At 38.3% G+C, this 18,735-nt stretch overlaps 2 protein-coding genes across 6 annotated transcripts in view; both read left to right on the plus strand.

Moving 5' to 3' along the window:
* Positions 1-2,940, plus strand: part of LOC108665119 (eukaryotic translation initiation factor 4 gamma 1) — a 78,791-nt gene extending 75,851 nt beyond the window's left edge. For all 4 annotated transcript variants that reach the window (XM_018151843.2, XM_018151844.2, XM_018151842.2 and 1 more), the window contains 4 exons: positions 318-428; positions 929-1,073; positions 1,634-1,795; positions 2,526-2,940. In XM_018151843.2, the coding sequence (XP_018007332.1) occupies positions 318-428; positions 929-1,073; positions 1,634-1,795; positions 2,526-2,695 (588 nt within the window). In that variant the 3' untranslated portion in view covers positions 2,696-2,940. The remainder of the gene's footprint in view (positions 1-317; positions 429-928; positions 1,074-1,633; positions 1,796-2,525) is intronic.
* A 2,349-nt stretch (positions 2,941-5,289) lies between these two features.
* On the plus strand, positions 5,290-17,247 carry LOC108665127 (ATPase family AAA domain-containing protein 3). 2 transcript variants are annotated; one of them, XM_018151854.2, is made up of 14 exons: positions 5,290-5,390; positions 8,304-8,518; positions 8,765-8,871; positions 9,163-9,269; positions 9,847-9,941; positions 10,496-10,661; positions 12,165-12,322; positions 13,218-13,374; positions 13,816-13,918; positions 14,359-14,451; positions 15,043-15,194; positions 15,523-15,690; positions 15,809-16,007; positions 16,232-17,247. In XM_018151854.2, the coding sequence occupies exons 2-14, from the start codon at positions 8,314-8,316 to the stop codon at positions 16,397-16,399; spliced, it is 1,878 nt and encodes a 625-aa protein (XP_018007343.1). In that variant the 5' UTR covers positions 5,290-5,390; positions 8,304-8,313; the 3' UTR covers positions 16,400-17,247. The 2 variants fall into 2 exon arrangements, with proteins under 2 accessions (XP_018007343.1, XP_018007344.1); XM_018151855.2 differs by lacking the exon at positions 5,290-5,390 and adding an exon at positions 6,108-6,248.
* The last annotated feature ends 1,488 nt before the right edge of the window (positions 17,248-18,735 follow it).

The raw sequence follows: 18,735 nt of genomic DNA on the forward strand, positions 1-18,735 counted from the left end.
AGAATTAGATTTCAACTGAGACCATCAAACATCTTGTTCTTTTAACGTTGCGCGACTAAAGTCGTAACTAGTGCTCCGTATATTTCATTCAACATCTTTTTAACTAATACATATAGATTAGTGAAAATTAAACAACTTGAATGAAAAAAAAAACACCCCGCCTGAATTTTTTATTACATCATTAACAGCTTCTCGGAGTCAAAGAGAGTCACCGTACTGAACGCTGCGTCTTCCTTCATGTTCCACTTTATACCCGAGCTAGAAAAGTAGTTGATTGCCGGTTTTATTGTCTAATTTATGCATTATTTTGTGAACAGGAGGATGAAGCCCTCAGGCTGTGGGTGACGTCTGACCTCAAGTGGGAAGAGATCTTCAAGGTAGAAGGCAACGCTCGCCCCTATGACATTTCAGATGAGCTCAATCGCTACGTAAGTATGATTTTGCACTTTCATTAGTTGATTCTATTGAATAAAAATATTATGATCCCACGAAAGTGGCACGTTAGTAAACTCACCATATGCTGTACGATTGGTTGAATTTTTGTTGATAGATATTTCTCTGAAACCTATGAATGTGTTGCCAGCATAGCAAGGCTTTGAAATTTGCCTTGTTAAGATTTAGTTGATCCATATAAAGTTGATGAAAATTCCTGCCTTCAACAGTGTAACTTCGTTCTCATTGTTTTTCATACTCTCATTGTTATTCCATACTCTAAAATACACACGAATACATATTAGTATAGAGTTGAGACGATACACATTTGTTTTTGGGTTGGAATTTAACTTGCAGTATTGAGTTGGAAATATATTTCGTCAATTGTTTCTATAAATTTTACTTGCGCTACATGCGTCGTGAATATCAATGAAATCGCCATTCCAGTCGTTGATATCGATGACGTGAAAATTTAGCTCGTAATTCTTATTTGCAGAATTTGAGCTTCCTGCTTACATCAGAGGATGAGTCAATGAGCGATTACTACCATCAATGGTGCAAGAAGCAGAATTTGGCGAACATCAACGATCGCACTGCCATGAAAAAGCTGGTCACGGATCTCGTGATGCCTTTAGTGAAAGGTAAGCGGAACATATTTTCAATTTGCAACTCATATTATGAATTTTTTGTTTCGGTATATCTCATAAGATGTATGAATCCACCATTACACCTCAGGTGCTGATATTCCGAGTTTGTTGTAAATTTTGTCGTCTTCTTTACCTCATTCAACGTACATTTTTAACGTTGAAGCTCCATAAATTTGTTGCAGAGCCTTAAAATAACCAAGTATTTTCAGAATTCAGAGTTATGCTAAGTCAAAGTATTATGAAATACTTGTTAATAACTTTCTTTGTCGTGTTTATTTCTATGGGTGAATATTAAACATGGGCGCTCAATTATCGTTTTAATTTTTTAAATGCGATGTTTTTATTAGGTAGTGGATGTTTTAGACCTTCGGACCACATTTCTTAACAAAGTCTTTGGTGAACTTGCTGTGGAACAGGATGTAGTGTAATGGGTATAATGACGCTTCTGGTTTCAAAGTGTTTGTCAAGACCATGCACACTGATTATTTCTTTTAGACATTATTGCACTTTTAGCACACGAGATTACAAACATTTGTTTCCCATTCTGCACGCAGGGTCCGAAATCACTGCTGAGATTGACGACTTCGACAACCTCTGTGACCGTGCTGAGGGCCTGAAACGGTTCATTGAGCAAGAGAAATGCGATAGACAGCAAGTGGAGCTGTCCGTTCTTTACGCCATGCAAGCCATCGCGGTAGCAAATGGAGTTCCTAAAGGTAAGATTTTTATTCGCGGTCCCGTATTTATATTAGTCTTTGCTCGTTATTTTGGCATCCTAATCATTCATTCTAATTAGTATTGTTCAGACGCGTTTCCGCACTGGTTTGTCGTTTTCAGGACCCTCTCTATCTCTAATTAGTTGCCCATTCACTGATTAGTCGTTTTCTCGATCTCCTCTATTATAAGTAGTTCTCATTCACAATAATTACAAACCGAAGAAAACTTCAAGTAAAATCACCGAATCGTCTTTGCTTTTAAATTCTTCGCAAACTTATTATTTAGCAAACTAGTGATTAGTGCTTGTAAAGCTAATATTACGATGTCTTTCATTCCGCTCCCATACCTTCCATGCAAGTCTCTTTTTCATCTCTCAGCACCTTCATCTCTCAACCCATTCATCTTTCAGCCCCTTCAGCTGTCAGCCCCTTCAGCTGTCAGCCCCTTCAGCTGTCAGCCCCTTCAGCTGTCAGCCCCTTCAGCTTTCAGCCCCTTCAGCTTTCAGCCCCTTCTGCTTTCAGCCCCTTCTGCTTTCAGCCCCTTCTGCTTTCAGCCCCTTCTGCTTTCAGCCCCTTCAGCTTTCAGCCTCTTCATCCCTCAGCCCCTTCATCTTCCACCACAAAAATATGTCTCGCTACATCTCTCATTCGAGTCATTTGATTTTGATCTGTAACATCTTAGTCTCGTTGTGCCTTATCCATCCTTTCATTTGTATCTCCCTTCGCGCAGGCCTCTTGGAGTGCATGTTTGATGCGGCCAACACCACTTTACTCGTGTCTCTGGAGAGCTTCCAAGCATGGGAGTCGACCGACAATGATGAAGAAGCTGGCCAAGGAGTATGTGTAACCTCTGTCAAAAACTTTATCAGAACAATAAGTAACAAAACACCTATAGGTTAATACTTAACATATTGCCTTAGTGTTTTGTACATATAAGAAAAATATTTATGACTGAAGTGTAAATACATCAATAATGTTATTTTGTATGTTAGTATTCATCGATAATGTTTGTTATATAATGTTTATTTCAACCTGTTGCGTGACGAGGCACGTCCAGATCACCGACAGGTTTGAACTAAGCAGAGAGGGATTGCTATTGTTCGTGTGAATGCGTGAAATAAATCTGTTTTCTCATGACAGCTCAATTCCTGTGATTATTTTTTACCGCTATTAGAATTCAAAGTGGACAACTAAGCTAGCTGTGTTAGAGAGAAACCCATCTACGTTCATTAATCGCCTCCACACTGAGTGAGGTCGAGAGAAGTTACTGCATCATTTACAATTCATTCAAGAGTTCTAATGAACTTCGGCGACTAGTTTGTTGAGCGCCTTACATGATGACTCTGTTTTGTATCGTTGTTTTAGGGTTTTCATTTATTTATGGATACTATTTTTGTATATTTATATACGTTCTGTTGCTCTTCATCGCCATGATAGGACATGGTCAGATCCTTTGGATCGAGTTTCTGAGAGCATGCGTATATAAAATGAATTTGACATTTTCTTTTCGATTTTCTCAATTTTTTTTTGCCCCTGTTTTTGCGCATTTGCTTGAGGACTATTGGATGGGACGAGCCATGTTATTGGCCTTGGGGTTATGCAAAGTTGGCCTATGGAGGCCCCCCTACAGGTGTAAACTACTTCCTTCGCTCATGTCCCACCGTCGGAATCCGCAACTGCATCATTCATAATAATTACATTATTGATTTCATGACGAAGGGCAATTTTTGTTTATAGAATTACTGGATTTGAATGTTTAAAATAAAACTTGATTTGATAACCTTGTTTACCTGTTCCACGACCAATCAACGCCATTCTTCCTCGCTATCGCTTCATTTTAAACCCGTCTTGACTAGGCGAATTTTAGTGTTACTTGTCTTGATTATCTGTAAAGCCAAGGCTTCCGACCTGTATCGCTCTTATAATCATGGAAGCGATATTATGGATATCAGCGAGAACAGGCTGGAACTGCGGTAATTAGGTGTCAAAAAATGATGGTACATCCTGGTTCTGCGTACAGGAGATAAAATGTTTTGTATCATAAGATGGATTTCTGTCAGAAATGTACCGACGCATCTGTGGGTTACCTTCAACCCACTTGCTGATGGAATTTTTGTACATAAGGACTTCCATCAACAGCGTGCTGGTCGTCACCATTCAATGAATAAACTATGAAATGAATCAAGAGCATTCGCGTGAGATTTGAAGCAAGCAATATTTTGCATAGTAATTTAACGCAAGGAAATACAGTTCTTACCATAAAAACGTCGTTTTCATTGAAAGTTGGAGAGTTTGGTGTATATGCGTGAGAGGTAGACATGTATAACGTTTGGTTCATGTTGGAATGAAAAAAAAAAACCGTATAGCATAGCAAAAATCATTGCTGCTCGGTAGAATAAATTGAAAATTTTCGGATTTCCAAAATCAAAGTACTATGACGGGAAACACGTTTCGAAATGAACTAATGCTTGCTAACTAATTGCTCGGGGTTACATTTCGTAACCGGAATGCAAATATATAGTATACAAGGACTACTACACATAGTGTAGTAGTCCTTGATAGTATAGTAAAATACTACTAAAATGGCTCATTTGGTACTTATCAAGATATAATAAGTTCTCGGCGTGGTTCAGCAGCAATAAGTGATGACAGGAGACTCAATTGCACAAATCAGCGATGTTTCTTTATTGCCATTAGCTGGCATAATTTTCCCAACGAAACCATATGAGGCAGCTCATGGCCTTATTTCACTTACTCTTCTCATGACCTTACTGATGAAAATTTAGCCATGTATGAACGGAACACATTCCCACATGTTCACACCCATGTTTCAACCATGATTTAAAACTATGACAGAATAAATAGATAGTAGATTGGAAAGACTATTTACACTTCAAAAGTATCAATGATGTTGATTTGAACTCTATGAATATTGTGAGAAAAAAAAAAACAAGTGCACAGGAGCTAAAATGTAAATAAATACTGATTTAGATGACTCATTACTGCCAGGCAAAATAATGAACTGCATTTGCCATGCAGGACGTACTTGTACAACTTTTAATTTAACCTATCGCAGGCGGGTCCGTAGAAATGTCGATGAGTCCGAAGGAAGCGGTTCAACTCAAGCTAATTAAGTTACATACGTGAGAGATTTATGATCACGAGTTTGATATTTTAGTCAAATTAAATATTACCTTCAAGGTAATGGCAATGCAATCAATTGTGAATCACTTCGAGTAGTTTAATTTTGTTTCCACTTAGCAGGGTAGGCCAGAATAAAGAAGGTCTTAGTATAGATATTGAGACTAGCCATGATTAACTGGCTTACATTACTTTCATTACTGGCTTACATACATTTACTTTCATTTAGTCCATTTAACGTAGATCGTCGGCTAGGATTCACAAGTAACGTACCTAATTAAGTCATTAAAATGTATGAGAATACCGTTTCAATCTAAAAACTCTTGAATCACAACAGAACCATTGACTCGGCGGTTTAGTGGCGTCTAGGCCTAACGTATAGTTGAAATTCATTTACCTCGTAGCCGCCTTTGATATTTTATTTATCATCGTATCCGTAGCCTCATAAACCAACGTAAGTTACGTTCAGTTGCCAAGCCTTATGAATCGTGTACCTTTTATTCAGTATAAATTTAAATGCAAAGAATAGTGCACAAAAATTCATATATTTGTAGAAAACGTTTCGGAGTCCAAAACGTTTGGACTCTGAAACGTTTTCTATAGAGAAATGAATTTTTGCGGACTATTCTCTGCTTTTAAATTTATGGTTAAATTGTTATTTAAGCAAACAAGTGACTTAAATTGTTCAGTATATTCCTATACGTTTAAATTTGTTTTATATTTGTGATTAGTCATATGTCCAAATTCTGTCGAACCAGTCTATAGCTACCGGTAGTCCGGTACTTGTGTTGCGTCATTGTACTTTGAGTGGCGCTTACAATGCTTCGGAAACTGAGGAAACAGTTACGTAACTTGTTCATTTTGTAAATTATGATGTTAAAAGTTTACACTTTAGATTTTCGCAATAGAACTGAGTATAATAAATATTTTGATCAATATGCCCTATAAGTCATTTTAATCAGTGGTTTCTTCTCGGAATCTTAAAAAAAATCGCTACGAATGAATATGACAGTAATGGGAATAATCATCAGGCATTAATAATGCTAGGGTAATATTCATTGTCTATATTAGCAGGAATCGAAAAAATCTTACGTGAATATTTTCGAATACATCCGACCGCAAATAATTCACATACGAGAAGAAATAATGCACAAGTTATGCATAACAACAATTCCATCCGGAAACTTTGGAGCCGGCACATCGGCTCCCACCCGATACCCATGTGTTCGTGTTGCTGAAAAGGCTCAGAAACGTGACATCACGGTGTCAACGCAAATTTCTCCTAGATTTATAATACCTAGTTTCTACTAATGTGAGTATGGATTATATCAAAGTTGATTTTCCCATCTAAATTTTAAATTAGCCCAATATTTGTTGCAACTTGCAAATATGCTGATAAAACTGGTTGTTGTTGAAACTTGAAACCGTTTCACACAACGCATATTATTTAGGTATTGTATTTTCAGTTTTTTCCATTGCGTTACAATGCTTTATTTATGAAAAACAGAAAAAGGCTTCCTATTTATTCTCGACCAACTAAGCAAATAATAACGTTTCAGCATTCAATTAATATTTGACTATTTGCACAATAAATGTGCAAATGTGTTAGGCCTAGCCGCCTAGGTAGGAGTCCTATACATGGTGGCAGGGAATTATTGTGAGTACTTATGCGTTTGCAAGAGCATCGCCCGGTCCAGCTCAGGGGGGGGGTCGATAGGATTTCAAGTGGATGCATTCAAATTCAAATTCGGTCCACCACGCCCCACGGCCAGTGTAGCTGTCAGCTGACTTTCTTCAGAAGTGCAAAAGCTTTTGCCGGTGAAGGTGTTTTACGATCGGTCCGTAAAGAAGCGTTGATCGGTTCAAAATGACATAAGAACAGGTTCTTTTGAATAACCTATGGATTGCCACCATGGACTCCTATACCTATGTGCAACAGTGCAAGTGCAAGGCAGCAAGTGCCAAGCAGGCAAGCACTTAAGCAGCAGAAGCAGAGTTGCCTTGTAGACAGTGCAGTCACTGAGTCAGTGATATGATTGATATGATAGTCATTACTAGCCTACAATTCCTACATTAGCCTATTCAATGTCACTCAGTTGCCTACTAAATAATGCCTAGTGACAAACCAGAGATTTTTTAGAATCAATTCATTTTTTGCCCGGCCACTTTGGCACTTTGCAGCAGAAAAGGTGACAAATCAGAGATTTTATAGAATTAGTACACAGTTTGATAGTTAGGCTTATTTCCTCATTTACTCAAGATTTAAACCAATTTCTTTTTTATTATAAGGCTGCTATGTGCTATCCAATCCAATATCCATGATACAGTTTATTGTACTCATATAGGCCTATATAGTGTAGCAAACCAGATATTTTTAGAATCAGTTCAGTTTTAATTTTAGTAATTACTCAAGATATAATAGCTACCTAAAATAATTTAATATATCTTCTGTATGACAATGCTGTACAAAATTTACAGCACTCTGACTCAGTTAGCTTAGCAGCACAGGTCACCCCTGACACCTCATTGTTACTGCTCATAGTGATAGTGGCAAACCAGAGATTCTTCAGAATCAGGTCATTTTTAATTTCCTTATCTACTCAAGATTTAAACCAATATGTTATGTATGATAATTCTGGTATCCATGAATGGACCATGATAGTACTTTGCTTGTCTACCTAGAAGACTCAGAATTGAATTTGAGAAAGAGTCTAAAAATCTCTTTGCTTTACCACTGAGTAATACCACTTAGGTAGCAGCTAATTTACTGAACTTGCCGCTCATCAATAAAAACCATTCAATACTGTTTAGAATTAAAATTGTAGGGTTAAATTGCTATAGCCTACAATAACTTCTGCACTGTGGCATTCTAAATGCCTGCTAGAGGACTATGTACCTATTTAATTTAGGAGTGCGTTGGCTAAAATAGGAGCCCTGCTTAAGAAGGACGCCCTGGCCAAGCGCACTGCAGTGCTCCATTTGCTGGCATTTCCTTAACAATTGCCACTGTTTAACTTCCCTTCAATTGCTCCCACCCCCCCCCCCCTATCCTCATGTGTGGATTGCTCTGGTTGTCCTGCTGGAGCTAAGTTACCAGCTACTTCCTGGAATTCCACCATGTATTACAGGTCTACTTATAGTATTGAACTCAAAAAGGGAGGTAAGGAATGTAGTCCTACTGTAGGACTACATTCCTTACCTCCCTTTTTGAGTTCCAGCAAGGTCCTACATTCTGATTTAACCCTGTTGAAAGTTGAAACTGACAGGACTTCTAAGCCCCCAAGCCACTAGTTACAAATAGCATTGATGATGATAAATGTATCTGAGATAAAAAGGCTAACGTTTCTAAAGTACCCTTCTTTTTCAGTTAAATCACCATGTCATGGCTGTGGGGTGGCCGGAAACCTCCCCTACCCGAGAATTTTTCAGAATTTGTTCCTCCTACTGAAGGTGGAGGTTCTTCCGGCAGCAATGGCGGTGGCAATGACAATAAGAAGAGAGATGGTGCCATGGAGGCTTATAGATTTGACTCATCTGCTTTAGAAAGGGCTGCTGAGGCTGCAAAGGCCCTGGAAAAAAGTGGTAAGTGATCATTTTAGGGAACTAAGAAAATGAATTTAGTGATATAAAATGAATATTCTGTGATAATTTTCCTGGTAATTTTGTTTTGCCACACGAGTTGCTGGATAATTTATTTGTTGATGGAATTCCTACTTGAGCATGCTTGCAAGAACATTGATATGTCATGTAAACTCTATACTGCCAGTCTCTCTTATGCATTTTTTCTTTGTTGACATACAGCGATCTTATTTATTTGTTTTTTTCTAGCCAATTCCAAGGATTACCTGGAATTATCTCGACAGCAAGAAATTACAAAGCAAAATGAATTACTTAAACAGAGCAAAGAATTTGAAGTCCAAGCCAGACAGATGGAGGTGAGTTCATTGGAAAACTATTGAATTGGCATTTGTCTGAAATTGGATCACTATTTTGCTGTTTATCAATGGAAAGTCGTCAATTTTTAAATTTATTTGCTTTTATTCATATGAATAAATAATGTATTATAACACCTCAATTGTTTTTTAAGAGAATTTCTTGCTATTTTTTTAAAGTAATGCAAGACGTCCCTCTAGAGAGTATACCGTTTATAATTCCCTAGTAAATATGAAGAATTGTTTTAAAATTAGACAATTAGACTCTTATGGTATAAGGTCCATTTCTTACAGCTTCAAGTGGAGAAAACAAGATCAGAAGAGCGGATAAAGCAGCTCAGAGAGCAGGCCAACCTAGATAAACAGAAAGTGCAGTATCAGGACCAGCTTGCAAGAAGCAGGTCAGTTATCTACAATACCTAAGATATTTACTTGAAGCTGTTCCCAGTCATTGGTAGAATGCAGCATTTTTTTACCTGATAATAATAGTGTGAGCAATTAGTCTCCGATTCATTATTCTTACTCTTATGAGTTGTTTAACAGACCATCTGGGAATCTGTGCATGTCGTTCTTGAGTTGTGTGTACACTGTCGTGTATTTATTCATAATCATAATATTGGCATCTACACTCGTTCTAATAACAAGCAATTAAAATAAGCTCAAGTTTCATTAGTTAGTTTCTGAAATTTTGTATCTATGCTTTAGAATAAGGTAAAATACTTGGCACCTGGTGTTAAAGTATGTTTTGTGTGCTGGGAATATATTAAAAGTTTATGCTGCATAGTAGTAGAATTTTATTACTGAACCTCAAAATATATTTCATCTAATGTTTGACAGTACCGTATATATCATACTTATGATGCCGGCCAAATTAGCCATGTCAATTCAACTTGATTCCAGATTATGTACCGCCTCGTCATATCATATTTTTTCTGTTCATAAAAATTTGACTGACAAATCGACTAACAAATTTTGCAGGTACGACGATCAGCTTGAGCAACAGCGCAGGTTAAATGAGGAGAATCTGAGAAGGCAGGAGGAGTCTGTTCAAAAACAAGAAGCCATGCGCCGTGGTAAACATTATTTGAAATTGTTTTTGCTCATTTAGTAATGACTAACCTTTCTCAGGCTGCATTATCCATATTCATTTGTCATCACTCGGCTGTCATGTGACGTTACCAGCAAAATTTGGGTGTTATAAGCTCCTTACTTTCCAGTAAATGCTACTTGAAAGTTTTGCTAGTTGTCAAAATACTTGTTCAGCTCACCGTTGGAGAATTGAAGGAGTTAGTTTGACTTGGTTGGATAATGCTTGCTTGTTAAGCAATGCACTTATACGAGCTTTCCTGACTTACTCTTGCACCATTCATTGCTCCTGCTGTAGGATTTATTTATCAAGTGAGTCCAATGTAATCTAGTTCAATTTTTACTATGAAGACGAATTAGTCTTTTCTGTCATGCTTCAAGCGAGTTGATTTTTATTACAACCATAAGAGATAAGCAAAGTTTAATTTATTCATCTTTTAGACGGGAAAATATGTTTGCAATACTGACCACGTTTTCTATAGGCCTTGAGCATTTAACTTTCTAATTTATCTATGCTGAAACTTGATCTTTCCGCTAACAGCCACACTGGAGCACGAACTTGAGAAACGAGCTGAGCTTGATCTGAAGCGCATCGAGCGTGAGGTGCTCTCCAAGGGCAAGGTGGAGAGAGACAACCAGGACCTCACACTTGAGCAGATCAGACTCAAAGCCAAAGAAGACAGAGAAACGCGGCTGGAGTCGATTAAGTGAGTTCTTAAAGGACAACTCGAGTCTAGCGCGAAAGTGGGCAATGACTTGAAACTAAGACGTATATGCATGTATGATGGTAGTAGAGATGGGTACTTTCTGTTTAGTGTTAGGGCAAGGGCGCTTGGTATGAATGGACGCACATACCGGTATAATGAGAGGAGGGAAGATAAATGTTTTATGTGTGATGGGGATGAGAAGGAAACTGTGGAGCACTTGCCACTTGATGATGTAATGTGAGGCGTATGAGCGAGAGCGACAGTCTACGATGGAGGTGATTCTGAATGAGGGAGGTGAGAATAACGAAGTGGGGTATGAGTGAACAAGTAAAGAGTGGATGGCAATGATTGTGGGTTTGTCTGAGGGAGCAAGTGCGGCTATGTTTAAGAGTGTGAAGAGTTATTTGGAAAACTTGTGGAGGTTGAAGGAGATGAGGAGGATGATAAGATTGGGGTCTTGAGAAGTGGAGGATTGAGAGAGGGAAGGGTAGGAAGGCAAAGGTGACCGTACAGAATTTTTTGGTACATTGTTTGTTTTTTGACATGCATAACGAAATGTTTTAGTATTTTAGGATTGCTGTGAACACGTATTAATTGAACTTTTAGTTAACTTACGAGTGTGACGTGATCTTTTAATTTTTTTTGACGCTAGTAAAAGAGTTTAAATGCATGCAGCGTGTATGACCGATTTAAAGATCGTAACCGGAGGTCTGCACGCACCCAATTCCATGCGACCGTGGGTGAATACGGGAAACTAAGACGTATTTAATGAAGGTAGTCACTGTATACAGGATTTCAGTAAATTGAATGAAAAACCTGATGGGAGTTTAATAGGTCATTACTTTTCACTATGAAATTTAACTTGCAATGTCTTTAAAGAACTGGAGACAAATATGAATTGAGATAAGCTACTCTTCTGACCTTCAGGCACAGTGTCAGTGAAAAATGGTGCAATATGGGCAAAGTCTTTGCAGTAGGTATCTTACTACTCTGTTTCTGATAACTATTGCAAATTTCCTACTTGAGATATCAATCAGCTTGTGTTGATCATTTCCTTACTAAGAATGACGTGTTATATTTGAAGATAACTTCGATCGTGTCTTGCTTTATTTGAATATTCATTGATGAAGCCAGGGGTAACGAAGTATTAAGCACGTTTGATATTTTATGGATTCTTTCGAAAGAAGGTTTCTTGCAACCAAATAGTAGGTCTTAAGTGAAAGAGCATTTACCTCGAGCAGTATTATTGTTCACTTTTAAATCTCTTGTCACTAGTCAATAATCGAGGACAGAAAGTTAAGTTAGTTCCTTTCCCATCCTAAAGATGATTGTTCTGGATTTCTGCTTTATAATTCCAGTACTTTTAGATAAATAGAAGAAGAAACATAATTTAACTATTTGACCAGCAATTGATTGCGGAGGGCATTGAGGTTAAGTACTAATCGTCTCGGCGGTTATCTCTTTCAAGATAGAATATTATTGCATGAACTTGTTTTGTTTCAGGTCTATAGGGTCTCTCGTAGGTCAGGGTTTGCACACGTTCCTGGGAGACGAGCAGCAGGTGAGGATGGCAGTCGCTGGACTGGTTGCCGTCTCGGCAGGATACTTCGCTGCCAAAGGATCCCTTTCCATGGCCTTCAGGTTCTTGGAAGCTAGGCTAGGTCAGTCACTATTAAGTAGATCTTCTTTGTTAATCTTGTGTAGTCGTCAACCTTATTTCATTGATAATGGATCCACTGAGTATTTCAGACTTATTTTTATTAGCTTTGACTTGCTATTTAATTTTAGTCATTTGTTTTGAGCTTAGGCTATGTTATCAGTTCATAGAACCTATTTTCCTAACCTTAGACAATTATTTTTGGTTAAGTTTCAGCCTGCTAGTTGCAATTTTTTGCATATTTGGAAGTTTAACTTTAAGAAGACTTGTACACATTTTTGTGAAAATGTTCACTCATCTGTGCTTCTATGCATGCCTTTTGCCGTCATCATCTCATGCTATTTAGAATGAGGTTTTAAGGTGGACATTTCTTGAGGTTAACATTTGCTTTTCAAAGCGTCACGGCCTGCTTCTTGCATTGCATTGAAACGGAGGTTCTCGAGTATCAAAGCCTCAGGCGGCAGCTACGTAAATCTATCATTTTAATTCTCTAGGACTCCTTTCTTTTCTCTTACAAGTAAATTGTGTTCCCGCATAAATTTAATGGTTAACAAAAGCTGGTTGATATATTTGGTATTGTAAATGCCCTAATTTCTGAGGGATGTTTTTCATTGCTTTCCCTTCTCTTTTTCGTTCATTGTTTATTCCACGCATCTGTTTTCACGATAATATCATCCTTTCTCACTCGGTCCTAATGTTCGATTATTGCTTTCCTGCTATCGCACCCGTTTGTCACGCCTTTCTTGCAATATCTTTTTCCACATTTTGCTGGGTTTTAATGAAGCTTGCCACTGTATACAGGATTTCAGTAAATTGAATGATAAACCTGAGGGGAGTTTAATAGGTCATTAATTAGGTCATTAAATAGGTCATTAATGGTCTCTGGTTGGTGACCTCAGTGAAGCCATCGCTGGTACGGGAGACGTCACGCCTCAGCCTCACCGACACGCTCAAGCATCCTATTGACACCTGCAAGAAAATCGTCTGGCGCTTCAAGGGCGTCGAAGATACGCTCCAGGGCGTCATATTAAAGCCCAAGGTCGAGGCCGCTATCAGGTGTGGTCACAATTTCAGACTCGTCCATATAATTTTATGATGCATCACTATTGGAAAAGATTTTACATTAGACATTATGAACAACATAATGGTACTGCTCTTCCTAAGTATTGAATTGCAGATAAGATACAATTTTCATGCCGAATAATCAATTTTAGACCATAAAAGTTGACGATGAGTATTTTGCATTTCAAAAATTTGTTGACTGGGATATCAACACATTCTTAGCAACAGTTTCCTAATGAAAAGATTTAATCGTAACATACGTATGACTCGGACTAGTCCCTATCCGCCTGATATCACATGCACGCTAATAAAATTATTGTAAGTCAGATTTCCCTTTTCATTTTGTATCAGTTCTTTATATTCAAATCATTTTATGCTAAAATCATAGATAAAAAAAATCTGATTCGATGTAAAAAAATGTTCCATTAATTTCAGAGATATTGCATTGGAGACCAAAAACTGCAGGAAAGCTAAAGGCATCTACCGGAATGTTCTCCTGCATGGTCCTCCTGGTACGGGAAAAACCATGTTTGCTAAGGTAAGCTTCATGATCTTGTCTTTTGTTCTACGAAGATTCGCTATTTAGAGTCCACGGAAACTGAGGAAACCTTCATTGCTATTCAGTACACTGTGATACCTACATTATAAGACTATTGGATAATATCACTTCAGATTTGGGGACGGTCTTGTTGAATTAGATTGGTCGTGTCTTTTTATTCCATATGGTTTCATAATTTGTCTCTCACAAATGACATCTGGAGTTGGTGAAGTGGCCAAGCTAGAATTAATTTATATTCTAGCGTTTTTATGAATACATTGATATACCTTAGGTCTGATTATGACAAGGCATTATTGGCTCAACATATTGGTCTGATATTTTTATACGGAATTCCTCAATAATCATACTTTAAAGTTTAAATGACCATTGGTGTTATTGAAATGGCCGAGGTGTTATGAGCCTTTGTATTTACGTTACAGAAACTTGCCCGTAACTCAGGCATGGACTTCGCAATCATGACGGGAGGCGACGTGCAGCTCATGGGCGACAAGTCTGTCGAGGCCATCCATAAGGTGAGGCGTAGGCTATACGGGAGGTAAGGTGCATGTTATCAATAATTGAAGGCGCACGCCGTCCAAGGGGTGAGGTGCACGCCGTCCAAGGGGTGAGGTGCACGCCGTCCATGGGGTGAGGTACACGCCGTCCATGGGGTGAGGTGCACGCCGTCCCTAGGGTGAGGTGCACGCCGTCCATGAGGTGAGGCCTACACGGTGATCAGTTCGAGCGGTGAATCCAGGAATTCTCTACAGGCTCTACACATTTTGATTAGCCGGTAAAATTAGCGCACTGATACCTGCTGTCTCTGTGAATATTTATTATTCTGATTGAAGTTCTGCTGAATTTTATTTTTTCTTACTGGGAGTCGTACAGATAGAAATGGTAGATGATAAATTTTGTATAAGATGTAATAAGAACCCTGATCTAATCATATTCACGGTTTTGGTCCTATGGCACTATGCAAATTAGAAAATTATAGCATTTCGCAAGCGACGTCATTGTGCGTTCTCGTGAGGTTGGGTAGGCCTTATGATGTCTTGTGTCTGAAGGAGGTTATAACACTTGTTGTCATTAATTTTCATTTTATTTTATTATTTTTTTATCAGTTGTTTGAGTGGGCGCGCACATCACGTCGAGGTTTGATTCTCTTCATTGACGAGGCTGAGAGTTTCCTCATAAGACGTCACTCTGGCATCAGCCAAAACCTTCGAGACACCATGGCTGCATTCCTCAGTCACACAGGCGACCACAATAATAGGTGAGTTCGATAGCAACGGGAGATTCAATTGTGACGTGGTTCGTCCTTGCTAGAGTTTTTCAAAAATCTAGTCAACCTTCTGCCATTTGCAATTTTTAGTGTTAACCCGTCTCCGTTAGTTTCTATCTTAAAGAGGCCATCGAGAATACAATTTAATATCTATTGCCTCAGCAGCATGCATGCATACATACGTTCTGGATTCTAAATTTGAACTCGTGTGGTTTATAGCCAAATTAATATGAAAGACGAGAAAGAATGCTTACTGATGGATTATTCCTTCCGATAATAAGGCAACTATGATCTTATCCTAATCAGCAATTATCTACAGGTTTATGATGATTCTGACTTCCAACATTCCGACGGTATTTGACGAGGCTGTTATCAACCGAATACACGATGCAGTCGAGTTCGGCCTACCCGGATTAGACGAGAGAACACTGCTTGTTGGCCACTATTTCCAAGAGTATATTCTGAACCCTGCTTCTAGTGGCAAATGGTGAGTGTTGAATTTAAATGACAACTAGCTAATATTTTGTAATTGTCCAATAATCTCATTTGTGTGCTCCATAAATCTTTATTATGTACGAGTCTCATCTTGTATTGGCAATTTTCAGGCGCATTAAAGTTGAGGGTGAGAACTGGACTGAAGTTTGCAAGGAAGTGGCGAAATTGACGGAGGGCATGTCAGGCCGTGAGATCGCTCACCTGGCGCTCGACTGGCAAATGAAGACCATCGTCACTGAGAAGGGCGAGCTCACGAGGGAGCTCATGCTAGAAAGAACAAAAGTTGCAATGGAACGCAAGAAAAAGACGGTTAGTTCTATGATCTGCTTCCATAATGGGTTTTCTTTGCTTGAAATATCACTATCAAAATTAACTCTATCCGCATTTCCTTTAATCAAATTTGAATCAGGTTTTCTGGCCATTTCGTATTGTAGCTTTGTGTTAAATTTCGACTTTCCATTTGTAATTCTGAATTAATTACTCAACGAGGCTAGTGATATCAATTCTGATGTTGTATTTTTTGCTCGTAACAGCTTTTGTGGAAGAAAGCTCAGCAGGACGAGCAGTCGCACTTCAGAGCGCGACCCTTCAGAGCGCGACGCTCGGGCAGGAGCAGTCGCACTTACCTGAGCGCGACGCTTGTGGAAGCCGTCAAAGCGGAAGGAGGCGCTTCAGAGTCTCCCATACCCTCAGCATCTTAGTGTAAATAATTCGAGTTGCCTTGTTACGTCTTTCTTGATTGAATACATCTCGAATGCTGGGCTGTTCTGTGTGATGTTGAGGTGAGGGTAAGATCAATTTATATCGTTAAATGCATTTAGTTCCAAGGATATTTTTGTTGTTTTTTTGTAGCTACAAAAATTATTTCGAAAATCGGTCTTAAATTAATCTGAATTTTACTTTTCCCCAAATCAGTCGTTTGTCGTCCTCGAAATCACCTATGATCCAATTAGCTATAGAAAAAAAATGAAAGTAATGCTCTCTTTGCTTCTCGTTGCTGTAACTCTTTTTATACTTTGATGTCGCAAGTGTTTTTTAATTTTGCAATGTTTCATCTCATTATCAGTGAGGAATCGCGGGACATTGATTACGCGTTTAGATCTACGAAAATCAAAAAATGATTTCACATTTATACCTTGAAAAGCTTTCGCAATTTTAGTCCTTGACATCATGTAAAAAGATCGAATTTATTTCATATTCGTATGAAAAATGTGTAAGTTTGTTAACGGTTCTGCTTTAGCGTATGAGCACAAAACCGTGTCATCGTTCTTCTGAATCCTATTCCTCCAGATGGACTTAAAATAGTTTTTCTCTTGATGGGCTGCTTTAGTCACGAAGGAAATACTTTGTTACGAATTTCCAAAATCGAATTTAATCAATTGATTGGTTATAGCTGTGCGAACTACCAGTTCTGATGCATTCATTAGCATGGAGGAGACCTAATTGTCGACTGCTATTTCCTTAAGTATGTACAATTGTATGCAAGCTTTTGTTTGTTAATGATGTAAATTCAAATAAACTCGCGCCTCCTTTCGGGGGGCATTGAAAATATGAGTATTGTTTATCCAATTATTTTGGCAGATTTAGGTGAGTTAGTTTGCCCGTGGAAGTCAATTTTTTTGTTCGTCATTTCCTGATAGCTCGAATCCATTGATGAGTTTAACTTCGTTTATTGATTGGCAAACCGAACTATGGTGTGAAAATAATGTGGAGTCATTTTTTCGATAATATTTTCCACTCGTAAATGGCTTTTAAGCATATACATGAACATATTGGCTTCCATGCATGACAATCTCCAGACCAGCGTTTCCAGAAATGCTAGAATGTCGGTTGTTTGATCTATGTTTCACGAGTAAGTTGCTCATTTCCTCACGAGCGTACAAATTACGATTTTTCGAGAGAATAGTATCGTGATGTGTTGACTTAGTGCGAAGGTGTCGGTTGAAGGAAAAATCATCACTTGTATGGTTTCAAATCTTGTATAACTGGTTCATTGATTCAATATATTCTTTGTGTGAGCAAGATGATCCGTCACAGAGAAGATAATTCAACAGTTTGCGGTAGGGTGGCCGGGCGGTACAGTTCAGTGAGCTATGGGTTCGATCTCAGCTACCTGCGACAAGTAAAATCTGCAACTTGGGCGGGCGGTTAAGCAACGCAATATTGAAGCAGTGAACTGCGAGCTCGAGACCCACAACAATGCTGGTGAATGTGCGATTTTCAGAATCAGCGACATGTATAAACATGGGTCTAATGACCTCTTATTCAACGCTGACACTGCTATGTAAACTAATAATTGTATATACTAATTAGATTTTAAAGCCACTAATTTGGCAAATTTTAGCTATAGCGCGGCCTATTAAGTAATGAATGAAGAATGAGCGTTGACGGCTCATTCAAGCCACCGAATGATGGACTTATTTCTGGCCAATTTTGTTGGAATCTCTTCTGTTATCCAGTTAAAAAATAGTCAAATAGCAGCTCTAATTGGTTTTTGTTGACTGGCAGGTTGTAGGAATAAAATCCAATAACATATTGAAAGAATTTTACAATGTTTCTAATAGGTAGCTTAAGCAGACTTCATCCCATTGTGTTCGTCAAGCCTCCTCGAGTTTTTTCTTAATTCATCGAGTTCATTTGGTCCATATTTTTCCTTCAGTTCAATGTGCATCACAAGAATCGGCGCTAAGCGTTTCGCTTGCGGGACATAGGTCAGGATAAGGTGACTTTCTACGCTAAAGTCCTCGGATACATTGTATCTTATTAATTACGTTCCCAAAATTCATGCAATTTTACCTACATTTCCTAACGATGTAAAAGAATACATAATATCAACAGCTTTCGCTTTTGCAAATTTACGAGGGTATCAGCATTCTTTAGGGAAATTTTGGCAACATCGTCATTAGCGATTATAGTTCTACAGATGTGTCAATTTCAATTTGCACTATTTGCCTGCAACCACACTTTTTATTCCTAATAATTTTGCAATAAAATTGGAGGAAAGAGAAATTGTTGTCTTGTTCAGCAATGATGAATA

This window comes from Hyalella azteca, unplaced genomic scaffold, assembly GCF_000764305.2.
Source record: "Hyalella azteca isolate HAZT.00-mixed unplaced genomic scaffold, Hazt_2.0.2 contig13638, whole genome shotgun sequence".
Taxonomy (NCBI): Eukaryota; Metazoa; Arthropoda; class Malacostraca; order Amphipoda; family Hyalellidae; genus Hyalella; species Hyalella azteca.

Bases quoted from the DNA above. Each gene is read 5' to 3' on its own strand.
- LOC108665127 (XM_018151854.2), top strand. From the start codon at position 8,314: ATGTCATGGCTGTGGGGTGGCCGGAAACCTCCCCTACCCGAGAATTTT. The intron at 13,375-13,815 runs GTGTGGTCACAA...CATTAATTTCAG, and splicing joins AAGGTCGAGGCCGCTATCAG to AGATATTGCATTGGAGACCA. The intron at 16,008-16,231 runs GTTAGTTCTATG...TGCTCGTAACAG, and splicing joins TGGAACGCAAGAAAAAGACG to CTTTTGTGGAAGAAAGCTCA.